The 21102-nt window shown below is 42.0% G+C and overlaps 1 protein-coding gene across 1 annotated transcript; it reads left to right on the plus strand.

The window, feature by feature from the left end:
* The first annotated feature begins 52 nt into the window (after window positions 1-52).
* Window positions 53-20613, plus strand: pla2r1 (phospholipase A2 receptor 1). Its single transcript, XM_062379380.1, has 30 exons — window positions 53-540; window positions 1826-2206; window positions 2300-2473; window positions 3303-3467; window positions 3750-3863; window positions 4055-4204; window positions 4558-4752; window positions 4856-5019; window positions 5375-5485; window positions 7488-7600; window positions 7703-7872; window positions 7957-8165; window positions 8710-8855; window positions 9247-9331; window positions 9419-9554; window positions 9653-9688; window positions 10042-10202; window positions 11087-11151; window positions 11642-11739; window positions 11833-11969; window positions 13549-13666; window positions 13795-13934; window positions 14557-14698; window positions 15689-15924; window positions 17273-17453; window positions 17558-17692; window positions 18065-18187; window positions 18282-18458; window positions 19026-19061; window positions 19540-20613. Exons 1-30 carry the CDS (start codon window positions 402-404, stop codon window positions 19755-19757), a joined length of 4455 nt encoding a protein of 1484 aa, XP_062235364.1. The 5' UTR covers window positions 53-401; the 3' UTR covers window positions 19758-20613.
* Window positions 20614-21102: the final 489 nt, after the last annotated feature.

Here is a 21102-nt window from a genome sequence, read left to right on the forward strand (position 1 = left end):
ATCTGTCTATATTTATATAAATCTGTCTGTCTGTCAGTCTGTCTATCTTTAACTACTTGTTTGTTTACAGAGGTCCCTCAGTCTCCGTCTGGTATGCAGCCTGTGGCTCTGCTCAGTTTAGCTCAGCTTGGTTAAATTTCCCCCGGCTCAGCTCGGCTCGATTCAGTTTTGACTCGGTTCGGTTCGGCTCGGCTCGGTTCAGTTTTGACTCGGTTCGGCTCAGACCGGGCAGCAGCAGCGGCAGCTCTTCCGTCAGACGTGACGTCGCCGCTCGTCTGAACTTGGCCAAACTTCCCTCTCGACTCTGGAAGAAAACACCGAGCAGCAGGAGCCTCAGTGTCCGGGCGGGAGTCTCGGAATGTGCCGTCGCTCGCGCTTCGACGCCGCTTCTCTCCGCCGACATGTCGACGCGGTGGTCCCGCTGCAGCGACTCGTTCTCCGTCGTGGCGACTCTTTGTGTGGCGGTGTTACTGTGGAGGAGCTGCGGGTGCGCGGAGGACGATGAGGTGCTGGAGAGGAACCAGCTCTCAGAGTTTTACAGTAAGTTCTGCATCTGCTGCAGCTGCTTCTCCTCCGAATGGCCTCCTGCTAAGCGACCCCACATCTTCTCGTTGTGGAGTTTTCCCTCGTGTTTTTCTAACGTGCAGCGGTAAACTGGAAAGTGAATTTGCGTAAAGAAAAACTCGATTAATCGTTTCAACGTGTTCCTCGTCGAGCTGGGCTCAGAGGTGGTTCTGAAATGACCCAGTTTCCTGGAGGGTCAGTGAACCTCTCACCAGACGCCTGGTTGCCTGTGGACAGTTTGAGTTTTATTGTCTGAGACCAGTCATAAACTTTTATTATCTGTGAACAGTCATAATAATAATACATGAGCATACTACAATCATTAAGACACACAACGACTTTTATTTACTTTCATTCACTTTTACTTTCATTCAACAAAACCAGATTTTCTTCTGGAATTAATTATCTCAAGAAAACCATATTGTTTTGAATAGATATATGCAAGAAATATGTATTTTTGATTACATTGCATCAAGAAAACAATATTTTCCTAGAGTATTTCAAGAAAATCATAATTTCTTTATTAGTCTATTTTAGGAAAACTATATTTTTTCAAAAACATTTTTTTCAAGAAAACAAGATTTTTTTTTATAGATTATTTCTCGAAAACATTTTGTCTAAATAAATTATTTACAGAAAACCACATTTTCCTTAATACATTATTTCCAGTAATCCCTATTTTGTTTAAAAAAAAGTATTATATTAAGTTTATATGTTATGGACAAAATACCTGATTAATGCCTTTGATCTAATTAATAATCCAATCTTTCAGTGTGCTACAGTGACCTGGAGGAAGAGAACACTTTTCTGTTTATCTCCTTGACATTTGTATACAATGAGCATGCATTCTATGTTTTGTCAGAATATCCACTGACACAAAGAGAAAACATTGTTTTAGAAGATAAAAAGTTGCTCTAGATCTTAGTCTAGCTTCAATATAACATTGTTTTGGTGGCGATCTTAATGGGGAAAAAATAACAACTTACTAATTCTGTTGAAATACAGATCTGTGGAAAATATGGCTTTGTTATGATGGAGAAACATTAAATAGGGGCAACTATAAAAATGCATAATATCTTAAAAAGACACATAGAGTTTATCAGGCTTTACCCTCTTGTTTACACATGTCCATCCATCTTCCTCTCTCACACTCACAATCACGTCTTCACTTGTTCCTCTGAATCTCTCACCCCTCTTCATGCCTCCCTCTCCTCTGCTCGACTCACCCTCTTCTCCCTGCCCCTCACCAATCTCTCTCCAGAAAAGGGCATCTTCATCCTGGAGAGTGAGCCGCTGAAACGCTGCGTCACCGTGGACCGCACCAACCTGGTGCTGGAGGACTGCGAGCGGCCGACGCGCCGCATGCTGTGGAAGTGGGTCTCCCAGCACCGCCTCTTCAACGTGGGCACCAGCACGTGCCTAGGCCTCAACATGTCGGACCCCACGCAGCCTCTGGGCACGTTCGAGTGCGACATGGCTCAGCCCGTGTTGTGGTGGCGTTGCAGTGGAAAGATGCTGCACGGGGCGTCCCAGTGGAAGGTTGCCGTGGCCGGACGTTTGTTGGTAGTAAAGAAAAACTCTCATCATGTGTGGAAAAGGTACAACACAGCGAGAGAAGGGCCCTGTTCGTATCCATATGAAGGTAAACACCTGAAATATCCTGCATTTTAATACAACAGCTCATCGGTCATATTAAACAAGTTTTCAAAATGAACGCCGGGTGTTTTACTTGCAGATATCCACACTTTGTTGGGGAACGCACATGGCATGCCCTGCGCTTTGCCCTTTAAATACAACAACAAATGGTTCCACGAGTGCACGAGTGAGGGGCGTGAGGACCATCTGCAGTGGTGTTCTACCACCACTCGCTATGACGGAGCTGAAAGATGGGGCTTCTGTCCGGTCCAAGGTAAAACACAGACACTACAGAGGCAGGAAGAAAATTGACAAGTATGTGGACACCTCCCAACATTGTTTGCCTCCCATGCACAAGTCCAAGGCCCACAATGAAGAACTGACCTAAACACAGCCCTGAACCTAAACCTGTAACCTTTAGGACCCTGATCGGACCTGGTGTTAACATGTGTCCCAAGTGATCCGATCACCAGTGGTCAGTCATGTTCCCAGCACCACATCCGGATGTGGTCTGGGAAGCATGTGGCCACATTCTGTTCGCTGTGTGAACACAAATTCATCCGGGGCCACATAGGAAAGGCTGCCTTCTCAGCTGGCGTTCCCTGACCTGCTGAAGTTTCCACCACATTCTCTTTCTCCCAACATCAATCATCAACTCCGTATCCCTGCTACATGTTTCCAGGAGTTTGGAACACATGAATGCCCTAGAACCAGGGTCATAGATCACAACATACTTCTTACCATATAAAAATAGTTTTTTTCCCAGTGAGATTTGTTTCGGTAAATTTCCAAATGCCAACCATGTCTAAGTACTCCTGAGCAAGGCACCTTACTCCCCCAACACCTGCTCCCCGGGCGCTGTGCATGGCTGTTCACCAGATGGGTCAAAAGCAGAGGACACATTTCCCCCCATTTGCATGAGTGTGTCTGTGCATGTGTGTGGGATTAATAAATGTATCTTATACCTTTAAAACTGCTGTGATCACAATGTCCTTTTATTGTCTCCCTTCACTCCCTCCATGTATACAAAATAATATCATGCCATCTCGTCACATATCAGTTTCCTTTTGCTTTTTTTTCTTAAATCATGTCTTTATTCATAGATTCCAGTTGTGAGCATTTCTGGGAGTCAAACCAGGAGCTGCACGCATGTTACCAGTTCAACCTGTACACCATCCTGACCTGGAGTCAGGCACAGTCAACCTGCCAGGCCCAAGGGGGAAACCTGCTCAGCATCACCAGCTTGGCAGAGCACAGGTACATCAGAGGTAGGTACCTGATTGGTTTAAAGATTATACAAAAACTACTGAGCAGATTTTCATGGATCCCCAAACACTGATTTGAATAATTCGTGGCTCTTCATGGAAAAGGCATATTTAAGGGGATGATTCCTATAAATTGGTGCAATTTGATTTAAAAATCTGGATTTAAATGTGGTTCATTTAACTGTGGATTCATAGGGGGGTTATCTTTTTTCAGCTGATGCACAGTTGTAGAATGTGGTGATTTGACCTCGTTCACAAAATGCATGTTTTGGTTTCTTGCCTTAGATCGACTGGCAAGTGTGGGAGTGATGGTGTGGATTGGTCTTAACCATCTGAAGAACGGCCGTGGCTGGCAGTGGTCTGATGGTGCCCCTCTGTCATTGGTCAATTTTACCACAGGTACTGACTATTTGTTTGATCCAAGAGCCAATAGTTCTGAGTGTCCTTGGCAACAGCTTTATACTAGTACCACAATGATTTCCCACACAATGCAGTGGTTATGATGGTTATTCTCTCTGGCCAAGGAAATCCTTAATTATTACAGTTATTAATAATAACTCTTGATCCTCCCTTCACTGCGTTCCCATCAGCTCTGCCTGCCAGCCCGCTGAAGGACAACAGACAGTGTGGAGTGTACAACTCGGCCTATGAGGGTCACTGGCAGAGCCTTTCCTGTGAGTCTGCGCTGCCTTACATTTGTAAGAAAACCCCCAACAACACCAGGAGAGCAGAGCCACTGGGTGAGAAACGCACAAACACACACACACACACACACACACACACACACACACATACACACACTCACACACACTCTCACACACATTTACACCTGACAAACTCCCCTTCATCCTCACAGGTGTCTTGACTGTGTCAGAGGTAAATTATCCGTCAGAGTACACATTGTGCTGGACACTTTGTTTTTAGCTCGTGGGCGGAACAGCTGCACTGCACCTGGGGAGTGAACTTCTGACCCGTCTCTCTGCAGCGCCGTCGGCGGCGTGACCAAAACAATGTCTGCTGTGAATGTGTGTTGTTATTTTTGTCTGTGCTCTTCTGATTTCTCCTCCTCTCCTGATTCTTCTTCCTCTCACAGAGAATTGGCAGTATATCCATACGGAGTGTGCGAATGGCTGGTGGCCTCATAACGGCTTCTGCTACCGAGTCCTGTCAGAATCCGAGGGAGGAAGCTGGGAGGAATCTACCGGGGCCTGTAGCTCCCAGGGCGCTAACCTCACCAGCCTCAACTCACTGTCTGAGGTGGAGGTGCTGCTGAAGCTGCTGGCTAACTGTAAGGAGCGTCGTGCAAATACAGATGACATGGTTTTCTGTTGGATACTTTTGGGATATGTCTGGTGTAAATTCCCTTTTGTGTGTATTTCCATGTTTCTCAGTTTCAGGGGACGGTCTGGAGGTGTGGATCGGTCTTCGGAAGCCGGCGACATTGCCGACGGTAGAGTGGTCGGATGGCTCACCGGTGACTCTCACTCTCTGGCATCAGTATCATCCTCCTCGCAACCTGACGGATGCAACGTTCTGTGCCAAAGCAGACAGGAAGGTGGGAAACCTTCAGGATGCCTCAGGGCCGACATACAGAGACAAACAATCATGTTCACATTCACGTAGTCAAGGATAGTCTCCAGTTAACCTGACCCCAATGTCTCTGGACTGTACACAGTGAGAACATGCAAACTCGACCCCCCTCAAGACGTTAAATGTTCCATAATTCAAGATAAAGCAAAGCATCATGTGTCTAATTTGAGAAGCTGGAACCATCAAATAACTTTAACGGAATGATATGATATCCAATAATCATTCTGTTCCTTTTAAGCAGTAGATTAATCATCAGATTATAACAGCTTTGATCCTTTTTCAGTGTTTGTAATCGTTTGTCGGTTGATCTCCTTTCACAGAAAGGCACCTGGCTCTTAGCGTCATGTGACGAGCGACTGCCGGCTGTGTGCAGAAGGCGGAGCCAGAACCCAGGTCATCCCTCGGGATCCTGGGACGAGGATTGTCCTGAGGTAGGCGCAAGAATGCACATCCACATTTTTTTTAGATCTACAGGCTGAAGTGCCTTTGAGCAAGAATAGGAAACTAAATTTGATTGTCTTAAGTGTCATCTGATAAGACTTTAAGGTAACATCTACAAGCACAAGATGCATGTCAAGGCCCAGCATGAAACCACATTTACTTTCAAAAGAACAGCATTTTTATTTAGATCTGCACCAAACTGCATAAAACCCATAAATATCAGTCCCTTTAACAATCTGGATTCATCAAGAAAACTTCAGAAAAAGAAAAATTGACACCATGAATTATTCTCTGAGAAATCAATGAAAACGTAAAAATAAAATGCCCTCACAATGTTAAAGAAAGATACAAAATTATCCTGCATCTGCCCCGTGATCGGGAGCTGCACCAAAATCTATTATTAACGGGTTCTTCCCAACCGATATCACATCCTTCAACCAAGTCTCAGACAAACAAACAAACATGTCGCTGCACATGCATGAAAACGGCAGATGTTAAAAGTTTTGCTCTCGCACGGTGAAAGCTTCCTCCTAGCTTCTCACAGAACCAAATGATTTGCAAGGAAATCCGATTTGTTGACATTTTAATTCTGTGTCCACTGGACCACACGGATGACGTGCTGAGCTGCATTACAATAGCTCCATACAGAGCAGGACGTGCACCAGGAGGAGCCACAAGCCTGCTGCAGCTCGACCACTGAGCACGTTGCCCCCCCCCCCCCACCCCCCCCCAACCCTTCAAAAGCACAATAAGCTGATTCACTGGACTGCTGACGTATTGTCTGGCATTCATGTTGCTCCTTGACTCTGTTTACAAGAAAATATCAGACTCCTGAGTCATCTGGCTACTTCTCTGGAACATGAGTCAAAAATATGGCCCTGAAGGCACGATATGAGTGGACATGCTCGAGCAGTGGCTGTCGATCCCCGTGCGATTTTTAAGCAAACAAAGCTGTATTAATACTTTGATCTCGATAGTGTCTGTGTTGTGTGATGGCTCAGTGCAAGTGAACGATGTGAAGTGGTTCCCTTGTTGTTAAAATGTCTGTCAGCCGGATATAAAGGATTTCACACTCCAGCTTTAAAGAAAGACTTGAATTGTAACTGTATGTAAATGTTAGTGTTGGCCTCTGGAGCCCGAGTATGGATAGGACGGGGGGGGGGGGGTAGATGGGCGACCACACCATCTCACACAGAGAACTTGGTAGATTTGACAATTTTTCTATTGTAGATTCAACATTATTGTTGAGTTTTGGAACTGATCCCAAAAGAAAAAACATTTAAAGGTTCTTAAACTACAAAGTGAATATTTATTTTGAGCGGTGTGGCTCTGTGGACGTCACGCTCTGTCACTTTGCTCCAGACAGATATCTCATCTGTGATTGGATAGATCGTTAAATACATTAATGAAGACGAGAAGTTTGATTTCTGACGACTGGTGATCCTGTGACTTCAACTGTTGTTGCTGTGAGACCTGCTTTAACAGACAGTCCTGAGGGGATTCATTGTAGTACCTTCTCTTATAGCGCCATCATCAGGGCAAAATTAACTAAGAAAATATTTTGGCTCCTACCCTAACTATTGAAGCAGAAGCGAAAGCTGATTTAAAATCTCAAATCTCAGCAGACTGGTTAATGCTGTAAGAGCCACAGCACTTACTAGTTTGACTAGTGAACTATGATATGTTATGTTTATGTAGTTTATTTATGGTGTTAGAAGAAAACATTTATGTTGTTATAACCTATGACAGGTGATGGTAAGATTGAGAGAAGTCAGTGGAGGTTTGGCTCGACACAAGTTTTTCCCTGTGTGGTATGTAAAGGAGTAAACGAGTAAAATCTTCCTTCATTTTTAGATCTGCAGCTCATTGATTAATTCAGACTAGACCTGTAAAATCAGACCGACTTGTACATTATAGAACAAGACTGCAGCAGCTTCATAAATACTACTTATATGAAGTTCTTCCATTAATGTGTTGTTTTTATTTCTGCAGGGCTGGAAGCGACATGGTCACTCCTGCTACACGGTGACGAGCCACGAGCAGAGCTGTGAAGATGCACAGATGGGGTATTACTGCAAGGCTCCTCTTCTTACTGTGGAAAACAGGTGATTTATTGTGTAAAGGATTCATTAGGATGACGTGTTCTTGACAATAAATTCCGTTTGTGGCAACAAAGAGTCACTGTCTCCTCTTCGTCACGTCGGCAGGTTCGAGCAGGCGTTTGTCAACAGTTTGCTGAGTGAGAGAGGAACCAACAGCAGCTTGTATTACTGGATCGGCCTCATGGATCACAGGGAGACAGGAGAGTACAGCTGGCTTCTTCACAACAGTTCGTCTCTTCCCCTCAGCTTCACAAACTGGAACAAACATCAGCCAGGTAGCATGTGTTTGAATGAAAACATAATTTGCAAATCACAACTCTGTGTGTTTACGCTCCTGCTGTCCTTGTCCCTGTGCTCAGCCAGTAGCGGCGGCTGTGTTGCGATGTCAGGTGGACCCGCTCTGGGTCACTGGGAGGTGAAAGACTGCAGGTCCTTCAGAGCCTTGTCGGTGTGCAAGCAGAGTGTGAGCAGTTACCACGATCTCCAGCTGCCGGAGCACCACATCGACGCTCACGCCCCTTGTCCTGCAGGCTGGGAATCACAGTCTGGGCTCCTCGACTGCTTTAAGGTTGGATCATCTTTGCTCTCTGTTCCTCGCTCCTCTCTGTCCTGAGTCACGATTCAGATTCATCCTCTCAGCTTCATCACCTTGTTACATCCCTGTGTGAGGGAAGTTAATTAGATTAAACCACAGAGTGAATATAAAGATGGATGACGTGTCTCCACTTCCTCCCACTATCCAGAAAGGAAGATAAAATAACCACAACTTAAACGTCAATAATGTAATTTGGAGCCAGATTCTGCACAGTAGTGATTGAGTTGTGGAGCCCTGGTATCATGATCCCATCTCTGCACACACTCCTCTGATCTCGAGTCAGTCTCAGCTTTCATTCATGATGTTTCTTTCTGTTTTATACCATCAATTAACAAATTACAAGCAAAACTTACTGGATAAATGAAGACTTGAACAAATATCAGTGTGATAAGCGCTACCTAAATTGACAGAAATCATCTTTGGGATCGTCTTCTCTGGAAATACGATCCATTTCTGTTCAGTTTGTTGTCCACTGATCCTGTGGCTCTGTGCTGACAGTGTGCGTTTGCTCCTCTAGGTGTTCCACACCGAGAAGGTCCTGATGAAACGCTCGTGGGTGGAAGCAGACTTCTTCTGCCAGGCCCTCGGGGCTCAGCTCGCAAGCTTCTACCACCATGAGGAGCAGGTGTTTGTTAAGCAGCTGCTCAGTACCATGTTTAAAGGGTTGGTACAGCCCTCTGGGCCTCGTGCATGCAGGAATGTTACATAAGCTGATGAATGCATCAGTTGAGACAGTTTTTTTCAGTTAATGCACATAAGGCAGCGAGGACAGAATCAAGTGAGAAATAGTGTCAAACTATATTTTGTATAGACTGTGAGATGATTAGATTGAACAAATCCATTTGATATATCTGATTATATATCTCAGGAATCTCTGCTGGGACCTTGTTCCCATCACAGGACAGTAAAGGCAAATTTTCACCCAGCTAGCATTTCTACTATTGTCCTTGCTTTGTTTTGATTTCATTCTGATTTCATAACTCTATAAAGTGGCCTGGTGAAGTATTTTAATAACTGTTTCAGTGTGATTTTTCTTCTGCTCCTCTCTTTCCAGAACGCAGGGTCGCTGGTTCTGGGTGGGATTAAACAAGAGAGACCCTGAATATCCCGGAGCCTGGGAGTGGTCCGACGGCTCCCTTGTAAGCCCACCGCCAAGTCCACTAAGGTGTCTCATTTACCCTCATTTAAGTTCAGATTCATCCATTCCAGTTTTTTGTCTTGTGCAGGTGGTGACGTCCTTCATAGAGGATAAGAACGAGGAGGACGACAGGAGGGACTGTGCCGTGTACAGTGACCTGACCGACGTTCTGACGCCACAGCCCTGTGACACCAGACATGAGTGGGTCTGCAAGGTGCCCAGAGGTGAACACCCTCACCCTCACTACACTCCACACTGGGTAACAACGATCAACACCAGACTCCTCTCATAGGATTCTACTAAACTCTGATCTATTTCGCAGGTGAAAAACTGAAAAAACCCTACTGGTACACTGAGGGTGAGTATAAGACTTAAATTCTTTGGCTTTTGACACACACAAACTTTGCACTCTGATAAAGTGTTTATGAAATAAAGCAACTAGGAAAGATATGACCTTGGTTTCTAAAAATCTACAACGTGAAGCCTCCAGGAGCTGAAACTGAAAATGTTGATGTTTTATACACTTTTAATCGTGTTAGTATGAGCTCAATATTATACATATCTTTATTTCAACCCCCATCTCTACCTTTTTGGGAGTTTTGGGGAAACAGCACAAGTCCTAACAGAACTTCAATTCATCAGAGCCACTGTATTATCTTATTAATTAAAAAAGGGTCCTGTTTTAAGACTGTCGTCCGTGCTCTGCCGCAGAGAGCGAGCCCTGGGTGTTTTACCGTGGAGCAGAGTACCTGCTGGCGAAGCAGCCGTTTGACTGGGACGCTGTGTCTCTGGCCTGCCAGATGATGGGATCCTACCTTCTGTCCATTCACTCCAGGGAGGAGCAGCACTTCGTAAAGGAACGCCTGCGGCGGGTGTGTTACAGCTGCCACTTATATAATGTACACAGATACCCAGAAATTCAGTATTGTCACTATTCTATTATTTTATATTCAGTCTTGCTATATATGCTGTTTAAAGCACCTTTTTGGCCAAGTTAAGTGATTTACAAATGAGAATCTGGGGATAAGAGAATTTCAATAGTAAAAAAATTATGACTAATGCACAAACTATACGAATAGACATATAACTTATCTGTTGTACAGTACAAGTGTGTCTAAAATGATAACATGTACATTTCTACTGTAAAATATGATTAAAACAGGATGTCAGTAGTTTTAAAATGTTTTTCGTAACGTTTAATTTCTAAAGCAGACTATTTAAGAATATTGTTTTCATATCAAGAACTACTTCAATTGACAGGACAATTGAACTTATTAACAAAGTAAAAACATGTATTTAGAAAGTCTGTCTTTGCTCGTGTTAAAGCAAAGTATTAGCTCTAAGTGCACAGCCAAAGAAATGTACACGTGCTCGAACAAGTGTGAACACTCATCCCTCATACAACCTCAAGTGTTTACAGACACACACTGAAAAGCTGAAACGCTCCTCATATGTTGACACGTTCGTGCTCGAGCGCCTTTGCACACAGGGAGCAAGAAAAGAGCCGATTGTTTGGCCGAAGCCTTCTGGACCCGACTAAAGAAATCTCTTGTGGTGTCGGGGCTTGTGAGGGATAAAGGGAACAAAACGAGGCGATGAAAGACAGTGAAGCACTTGCCAAGGAGAGCGCCTGAATGGCCGCTCATGTCAGAGGGGCTCTGAAAAAAACATCCAGCTCAGTGAGGAGAGGATTTCAAAGGAGTAGGGTTAAAGTAAAGTTTTTTTTCCAACCCCTCTCTCTCTCTCTTTCATTCAGCTCTCCCTTGGCCCGACTGAGTGGTGGATCGGCCTGTCCGTTGGGCAGCCAAGAGAGGACGTCATGTGAGTACATTTAGGAGCTGTTCGAAAAGAGAAATGAAAATGTAATAATAACACCCTCACATTGTTTTATCCACCAACTGATCTAGATGCGTCTCAAAATTTTGATTAATTCTTTCCTGACCTGTACAACATGCTTCCACTTAGTTCTGTGGAAATCCACATGCCAAAATAAACATGCAAGCCTGCATACAAACTGATAGGGGCGAAGACCTCCTTGACAGATGTAAGAGAAAATGAAAAGCTTCGGAATATATATATGTTTGTATATCTGTTGCCATCATTTTTGTTCTTCCCATTTATTATAAATTCAGTCAATACCACTTTTCCTGTGCGTGCTCATATGATCACATTAAACATAACGTTTTCAGTCGCAAGCAGATGTCTGTTGCTACAATATTGGGCGATAAAAGAAACAAATTTCTTGATCAGTTTCATGAAGATCAGAACATCCGCATGGACGCCAACAGAGAATCTATACATTTGTTTGCAGGTGGACCGACAAGACAGAAGTAGACTTTCAGAACTGGGCTCAAGAGGTCGCTGGCCAGAGGAGAAAAGGATTGTGTTTCACCATGTCCTCTTCAACAGGTAAAGACCTGCACATGCAGAATAACACACTGATACATGCACTGTGTACTTGAACATGCTAGAATAAGGTGAGGTTTTTGTGGCGTGTTGCAGGAAAGTGGTCAACGAATAAATGCAGCGATGTCCACGGCTATGTGTGCAAGAGAAAGACTGCGTCTGTGTTGGAAACGCCCAGGGAGCCGCACTACATCGGAGGATGTCCGGAGAAATGGTTGTACTTCGGACACAAGGTTCAGACACACACATGCTCATGTACACAACGACACACACAAACACAAACACAGTGCCTCAGGTTGTTGGGGGTATCTGTCTGAGAAATTACACCTAAAGTGAAGCCGAAGTTCCTGAAACCTGTATTCTCTCAAATGACCAGCTGAGGGCGACTCCACTGTTTTGAGAAAATGAGTGCAGTTAATGTCTATGAGAAAATGACCTTAACCCTTCTCACTTGATTTATAACGTCATTAGCATTTTCCAGGGGAGTTCATGGTTTCACTCTCTAGTTTCAAATCTTCTCCAATACAGCATGATGTTCATTTTCTAAATGATGTTCCCATTAAGACTCAAGTAGTCGATAAAGTACAATATGCATTGTGGCATGGATAACAGCTAGTACCGTTCAATGGGTGCAGGTCGCAGGTGTGGGATCATTGTCTTTGAATTACAAGATAGCAAAAGACACTTCTTGTGACATAAACTATTTATTAGCTGGCAAATTTAAGTACATTAATAAACACAAATGTCTTTATATCACCTCAAAACTACATTATATTGTTTGATAAACCATTTTTTTCAAGTTCATATAATGCTAAGAAATCCAAAGTGTTATTGTTTTTGAATGATTACTGAGAATAGTGTCTCATTTTACTGCGTTCTCCCCACTGATCAGGTCTAAAATAGTCACAGCTGCCTCTGGGACTGAAGCAGAATGTTTATATTTACATACAATGTTCTTAGTGATAAACCCCGAACTGATGATGTTCAAGCTGAGTCAACTTTAGTTAAGACTAAAACCATCTGATCTTCTCTTAAATCATCGAGCTTTAGATCTAAATGTGCAATTTTCTTGTAAATATATGCTGACTAAAGTGTTCATTAATGTACATTTTAGCATTTAATTACAATATTTGTTGATAGGAATTTCGCCAAAAACACCAAGATGAGTGTAATATAATGTGACCCAATTAAACATTTTAAATCAAATTCATTTGGCATATTAGATATATTCTTAGCCTCCATTTACATCAACCTACAATATATTTATAAAAAGTTTATAAACACATTTTCCAATAAGACAAATCATCAGGTGGAAAATTAATTCAAAACATTGAAGTAACTTAATAGTTATATGGATCTTCATTCATGTATTACTCTGCTGCCCCAGATTAGAGCCACTGCCTTCAAATAGATTTGGTCTTTAGCAGAACTATCATTGTTCTGCATAATAAACTAAATTTAAAGCCTTGAAATATGGATGGATGTCCTTTTTTTAATGTCTTTATTAGAGCGCTGACAGGAAAGAGAGGGAAGTGACAGAGATGAGAACAACATAAAACAAAGTTTCCTGGCTGTGGTTCAAGGTCGATGCCTAAAAGCCCCAGGCCATAAACACTGGTGTTAAAGCATACTGTTATCAACCGCCTTTATGAGCACAGTAAAGAAGTGAATGTCAACTTATTGACCTATAACCACAGGAGGCACCTATTAGACGAGTTCTGGCAGTGAGAGGTAAATAATTATTAAATGAATAATTTTATATTCATGTTCGTGTGTTTGTGTGTGTGTGTTTGTGTGTGTGTGTGTTGACAGTGTCTCTTACTTCACCTGCCTGACAATCCAAAGGACGGAAAGAGTTGGAAGGATGCCCAGTCCATCTGCTCGTCTTTCCAAGGCTCGCTGGTCGCTATAGAAAACGAGATTGAACAAGGTAGTTAAAAGTTCACCCACCTGATGAGATTCAAACATCATAAAAACCAGATCATATTGTTTAATATCAAAACTTATTGTAAAATTCATGTAAAATTGTCATTTTCCTTTCCACCAACATTTCCCCAGCCTACATCACCATGCTGATGCAGGGCAGCTCTGTAGGCGTGTGGATTGGTCTCGGTGATGGAGACATCATGAGGTGGACCAATGGGAAATCAGTCAGCTTCACCAACTGGTCTCCAGTTGAACCAAAAAGCTTCCTCACAGTAAGCTCCTGTGAACTGACCTGACTGTTGGATATCTACTTATTTCTTGTGTGTTATTATTATGTGTATTTGTGGCGATGTGAGTAGATCTATCCGTGTCAATTTTGTTTTTAAGAAATCATGTTTATTTCGTCATTTTGGAATGATGGGTGGTTTTTAATACCACATTGGATATGATCCTTAGCCACTGTGGACCTTTGAGCAGCTAGTCAAAGCATAGACTGTATATAAAGATGGACGATGAGTTTCAAGCGAATTGTGATGTTTCCCTTTTTTTGTAGTATAAAGTAAATAATTAAAATCCAACTCTATTGAAAAAATAACATTTTCTGACCTATACTGCAGCCAGCCACCAGGGGTCAATAGGGAGACGACATTTTTATATAACAGTGGGAGTCAGGACTGGGAATCAGAGCTACAGCTTTGTCACTGCGACTGGGACAAAAACAGATCATTCAACCAGTAGACCGTGAGATCCAAGTCCTCTAAGACCTGGGTTTTAACAACCTGTGCAAACACCAAACAGATCCTTACGTGTCACATCAGTGAGCTGAGACAGCATGTGTTCATGAAATGGCTCTGTGTGCATCTGTGTATTTATCTGTTGCATGTTCACTCCCAGGAAAGTGACTGGCTCAGTGGATTCGCCAAAGAGCCGTTGTGCATCGTTCTGTCCAACAACCACAACTTCCACCTGACGGGAAAGTGGTATGATGAGAAGTGCAGTGAGACTGGGTATGGCTTCGTCTGTCAAAGACCTCAAGGTGAGATCCTGTTAGTTATTCTCTCTTTGGTTTTACTTCGTCATTATCTGTCTTTCATCTCCTCTCTGGGGGGTTTTCAGCACATCTGCTTTTCTCCTTTTTGCTGCCAGCTTCTCTCCTCAGCTCCAGCTCTCTGATGCTGAATGGCCTTTCATAAGCTTCTCAAATGACTTCTCCTTTTATCTCTGCAAGTCTAAAAAAACCTCCTTGAAGTGTGATATAGAGTTGTGACGGTTTCTTTTCCCCACGGTGAGAAATTTAAGAAAATTAAAGCAACACTATGATTCTTTTACCGAACAACAGCGCCCTCTGCAGCCACACGTGTTGAATAACTCTGTTTGATTCTGTGTCCGAACGATGAAATGGGTTTTCACGTAGAGAATAAACAAAGCCAATCAATCGCTTGACCAGAGTCTTTGACTGTGTAACCCATTCACAACCAAATGCTGGATATTACACATGATCTCCGGCTTCATGAACCAGAGTAGCTGCTGCTGTAACAAATCCACCAAACACTGTTTAGAATTCTGCATATTTTAAAAGTTTCCTCACTGCAAGTTGGAGATAAACTCTCTTTTCAATGACCTTTGTCTTTTTAACGGATCCACAGGTCAGCATTCCTCTTGCTGCGACGATCAGTCAGTTTTCCTCTTTATAAAGATTCAAACATGTAAAACTATTCCTTTGTTGACATGAGTGACAGTCATTATTGTCCTTAAAGGGATAGTTCACCCAAAAATGAAAATTCACTCACTATCTACTCATGACTATGCAGATGGAGGGGGGCTGAAGTGTTTGAGTCCACATTGGGTTCAGGGGTTAACAGCGTTGCAACCAAATCGAATACAATTGAGGTCAATGGTGACCAGTTCTTCAAACATAAACTTGTAACGTATTGAATTTGGCTGAGAACCGTTTTTGAGTGAACTATCCCTTTAAGTAATCATCCTGATCTCCATCTCACCCCCCAACTCTTTTGTTTTGTTACAGATACCTCCAAACCCCCCACCCACTCCTATCACCACCCTCTCCCTGATAATATTGAGTACAGGACCCACAGCTACAAGGTTGTGTCTGGCAACATGAGCTGGTACGACGCCATGCACTTGTGCATAGAGAATGATTCTGACCTAGTGAGCATTACAGATGCCTACCACCAGGCTTTCCTTACTGTCCTTGTCAATAGATTGGCAGTCCCCCACTGGATTGGGCTGTATAGTCAAGACGTATGTATCCTCTCGTTCAATATGTTCTGTATGATTCTGCATCGTGTGTGTCTTCTGTTTGTTTGCGCCAGAGATGTGGTGTTGTGTGTGTTTTTGCTTTAATAGAGGTAGTTTTACAGGAATAGTTTTAAACTTTGGGAAATACACTAATTTACTTGTTTTTCACAAGACATGGGTACGATCGATACCACTCTCATGTCTGGATGGTTCATATGTAGCCACAGCCAGCAGCATTAATATGTTATGACTTTTTTTTTCTTTACTTAAACCAAAAACCATCATATTGTAGTTTAAAGGAAGTTATATGGTGGACATTGCCTTGACTGGGAGCAGTGGTCTAATAGTCTCATTGTCATGTTATTGGTGGCGTCTAGTGTTGGGTGAGTTGTGATTTGACGGATGAAAATCTTTATAAATATATAACTTTAAGCTAGACTAAAATGTCAGGTACCTCTCCCATAGAGTACGACAGCAAAATGTAGAAGTTTATCCTAAGTTAAACAAATACAGTTTGGTTAAGCTATGCTAAGATAAGATAAGCTTGGATAAGAAAAGGTGAATTAAGATTTGCTATCTATGCCATGTAGGCTGTAGGAGAACATGAGAGTGGGATTGTTGTGTAACTTTCTGGTTATTGAGCATGAAATGCAGAAAATACTCATCAGCATGCATAAGTTTAATTTTAAACTGGTAGTGAATCACACATGACATATGATCAACATCTTAAACTGGCAAATATTGCCTGTTCTTAAAATGTTTTCAGATTTTGTATTTCTTTAGACTATGTACACACAGAGGCGTTCTGGGTAGAAGAAAATAGTTTGGAACAAAATCTTACTAGAAGGAAACATGTTACTCACAGGTCTTAAGTATTGACAAAATGTTCTAAAGACCATCTTCATTTTTTTTCTTCTGGCACTCTATCCACAGACATGTGGTTTCTGAAAGTCAGATTCATGTATCACGAGCCCTCATGGAAAGTCTTAGTCAGAGAGAGAAGTTATGTATTATAAGTTATAAACAAAAGCTGGGACACCTGTAGAAATTGGTTTCATTTAACTTTAATATTTCCATCACTACAGGAAAACTGAACAATTCTTATTCCCTGAAGACGCAATTTTTTTAACTTGGGCAGTTCAGACCAGTTATCATTACACACAGTTTTCCAAATCCTGTTACAAACTACTGGTATAACTACCTCTAGCTCTAATCAAACTAATAAGCAAGCAATTGTGCATGCATACATTGACTTCCACTGCTGCATTATAAATAAACAGTGTGACAGGGAGAGTGCCACCACAGCTTGCAACCTCTTGACTGACGTACTTGTGACTGTGCTTCCTTACAGAGTGGCATCAATTACCAGTGGTCAGATGGCAGCGACACTGTGTACACCCACTGGGACGCAGACGATGACGAAGACGACTTCCTGACAGGAGAGTGTGTGTACATCGATGTGAACGGAGGCTGGCGGAGAGCCGACTGTGAAACTCCCCTCCCAGGAGCCCTGTGTCACGTCTCCACACCGAGTCAGTGACACTTCAGTGAAACAGGAAAATCTGAGTCTCGACACTGCGTCTGTTTCGTTTGTGTTAAAATACAACAATCTCCCTTTTGTCTCCTCCTCTCCCAGGCCATAAACCATTTACCTCCTATGAGGGAGCTTGTCCGTCTACGTGGGTGAAATTCGGACACGGCTGTTACAACTTTGAGCCTGTGGTGGACAAACTCACATTTGAACAGTCTAGAGAGCACTGCAGGCAGAAAGGTAAGCGTCCATAAGGTGTGATTTTAGTTATTGATTACATTCTTTATTTCTTTTTTGAGTTTGTCTAGATGACAAAGATTTAAAAGCTAATTTAAAGAATTTGGCCACCACATGGAATGCTTACTCCCCCTACAGGTCATAGGGAGGAGCTGCTGAGACAAGGGTTAGGTTTTTAGAAAACTGTGTTTCAGTTCTAACTCTGAAGGAAATTGATAAAAACAGTAAAATCTATTTAAGTTGGATTTATATTGACCTTCCACACATCTTATCGAATTCTTAAGAAGTTTTTTAATTCTTTTAATTTTTTTAATCAATCTGTTCCTTGGAACTGCACAGTCGTGACGATATTGTTGTTCTTCTGTCACTTCCCAGTCAACACCTCAGATGTCCTCACCATCGAGAGCGAGACAGAGAACCGTTTTGTGCTGGAGCAGCTGTGGTCATCGGGGCTGCGTCAACAGACCGTGTGGTTGGGAATGCACTTCAACATCGACAGTAAGAATCCATTAGTCTCCCTCTACTAATCAAATAATCCCAGTTCCCGGCAAACCCACGTGTTTTATCAAAACTGTTCCCTCTGTGCTTTTAGCTGATTCTATGTCCTGGGTGGATGCTTCACCTATGGATTACACCAACTGGCCTAATAAAGCCCCAGACTCCAAGCTGCTGACTGCAGATACCTGTGTGACCACCAGCGTGGGTGACGGAGTGTGGCACCTGTCACGGTGCAATGAGCGACTCGGCTTTGTCTGCAAAACCATCTCAGGTAAGTTCATATGGAAGCTATGGGACCTTAGGAAATATTATTGGTTTCCCTGCCTTGAACACGTCCAACTTTTCTAGCTTTCTAAAAAATGATGGGGGTGTCAATAGAGACTTAAGAACATTGAGACAAACTCAGACAGATTCAAGAATGGTCCATGTATCTCAAAGTTGTTAACCTCCCGAACCATCTCTAGGTTTAATGAAAAAAAGGCGAATAAAGCAGATTTTTTTTTTTATAAAGCACTTATGTTCTTCATAGAGTGGGTCACTGCTGCTGTTGAGAATCGACCTACAGGTATTAGTATGTTGATGTTAGATGTGATTTTATTTCAAGTGACTATAATAACCTTTCTTATCTACGTTTGAGTGATCTCGCAAAGACAAATTTCAGTCAACATCATCGATATGACAATAATACAGTATATCTCGCATAAATATAAAATTGGTCAAAATTGCACTATTATGTAAAATAATATATATATATATATTTTTTTTAGATTCTATTGATAATGATTAAGACAATATATAATAAGATATATTAAACCTCACTGTATGTTTTCTTTTTTAGATGGAAGTTCTGAGGTGGAGGTGGAACCACTGAATGGTAAAGTGCACTTTCACTTGAACGGTTAATACATTTAAGACACAATTAATGTGTCCTGTAGCTGCCATAAGCACAGGCGCAGTGCTACCTGTGCCAAGGAGCTGATGTTTTTGTCTGAATGTGTGTTTAGTGGAGATCCAAATAGAAATCCACATCTAGTGAATTTAAATGTTTTGAATTTGAAACATCCTATCTTACCATGTTAAAGAAATAAAACAAAAAATCCAGGATCCACATTCTTATCCAGAACTAATAGGTTCTTCTTTGTGTCATGAACAACCCCTCCAAATAATTAAATGGAAAGCAGTTCAGTACTTTTCGAGTAATCCTCCTGGCAGACAATAACAAATGGCAGTGAAACATAACCTCCTTGGCAGAGATGAAATTAACTTTGTATCGTCATACATGTAATCAACCAGAGGGTGATCATACCACACATTAAAGCTAAAGCCTGACTTCTGTGTGTTGTGTGTTACAGGTTCACATCATGGCGTCGTTGCTGCAGCAGTGCTGGTGGCTGTACTCATCTTTGCCCTGCTGGCAGGAGCAATGTGGTTTGTGTACAAGAGGAACACTACACGCTTTCGTGGGATGCCGATTCTGGGAAGTGCTTATTACAGACAAACGGGCTCCCAGTCTTTAGAGTCAGATGGAAATGTGCTGATGACGGACCTGGAGGCTCACTCAGGAGAATAGAAATCAGTGACTCCCCTTTCCTATTTCAAAGCGTTCTCCATCTCTCACCCACTTCCCCATCAGGTACGAATGCCACAAGACACTGTAAAGCTGTGACGCTGACTCCTCAGGACAGTGGTGAGACGATGAGGGCCAAATGTTTCTCTCGTTAATCCGAGGAAAGGATCCCAGTCAATCTCAGAATGCAGTTTTCATTTACTCAAACCATTGCAATGGGACATGTTTGTGAGGATATGTCCTGTGTTGACACTGAATATAATGCATTTGAATTTCTGTTGTTTGAAGTAAAGGAACAAAGTTCAAACAAATGAAAATGTTGAAGAAGGGATGCTAGCGATCTTAATATTTGTAGAGTTACTGAAACACTTGTTTGTCGATTAGTAAGAGGATTTAGTGTGATTGGTTAAAACTATATAGGAAAAGAATTTGAATAATAGGGAAATGTTTCAATTAATAATATTCAACCAGGTGGGGAAAATCCTGGTCAGGGTCAAAAGAAACATACATTGTCAGAAATTAGCGAAACATTGATGACGCAACTGAAAAATATACAAATTATATTTGTGATGTCATTTTGTACATTTAGATGCGAATCCAGGGGCTGTTAGAGTTTTGTCAGTATTACTTATTAGTGTTACTTATCAGTATTTTTTTTTACTTAATTTTTTAATATACTGCCTGTGTATGGATAACAGAGGTTTTATATATATATATATTCATCTGACAGAACGTGTGTGAGGCATAACTGATGATTTGATTTCTTTTTTTAAATGTTGTCTGTGGATGCAAAGCAAATTATGAGATTTATTTTGCACAACTCTCTGTGTTTTTAATAAATTTAAAAGTAGGCTTAATGGATGAGTGTTTGTTTATTTGAGTGTCCATATGGAGTGGCATTGCATTTTGTCGGTAACAGAGAAGTTTAAGAAATAGAAGATATCAAGCAAGTTAACAAGTTAATTTGTCAGCACACAGCATGAGCATTATTTTAACTCAATACCACACATCTGAGCTCTGCAGTTGATGGATGCTTAACAACAACGTCCATGTCTTTAGTTGACAGAACCTACCGAGGTCTTGTAAAGGGCATAATCGGACAAAATTCCCAGGGATGTCCCAGGAAGTTTAAATAAAATATATCAAAGTGGAAACCAGGAAACCATTCAGACAGGTCTTCGATTTTATGTCATGTACCTGAATCAGAGAGAAAAATGGCATAGTTAGAAAATACACAGACACAGATTCTGGCTAGAGGATGACACCTGATACAAAGCATTAGTCAACCATAAACAAAGTGTTTTGAGAAGCTATTGTTACTCTTTCACCACCAAAATTGAATCAGTCC

The sequence above is a fragment of the Platichthys flesus genome, chromosome 1 (genome assembly GCF_949316205.1).
Source record: "Platichthys flesus chromosome 1, fPlaFle2.1, whole genome shotgun sequence".
NCBI lineage: Eukaryota > Metazoa > Chordata > Actinopteri > Pleuronectiformes > Pleuronectidae > Platichthys > Platichthys flesus.

Coding starts and splice junctions, on each gene's coding strand:
- pla2r1 (XM_062379380.1), top strand. CDS start 402: ATGTCGACGCGGTGGTCCCGCTGCAGCGACTCGTTCTCCGTCGTGGCG. Junction 4,753..4,855: donor GCTGAAGCTGCTGGCTAACT/GTAAGGAGCGTC, acceptor CATGTTTCTCAG/TTTCAGGGGACGGTCTGGAG. Junction 17,693..18,064: donor AGAGCACTGCAGGCAGAAAG/GTAAGCGTCCAT, acceptor GTCACTTCCCAG/TCAACACCTCAGATGTCCTC.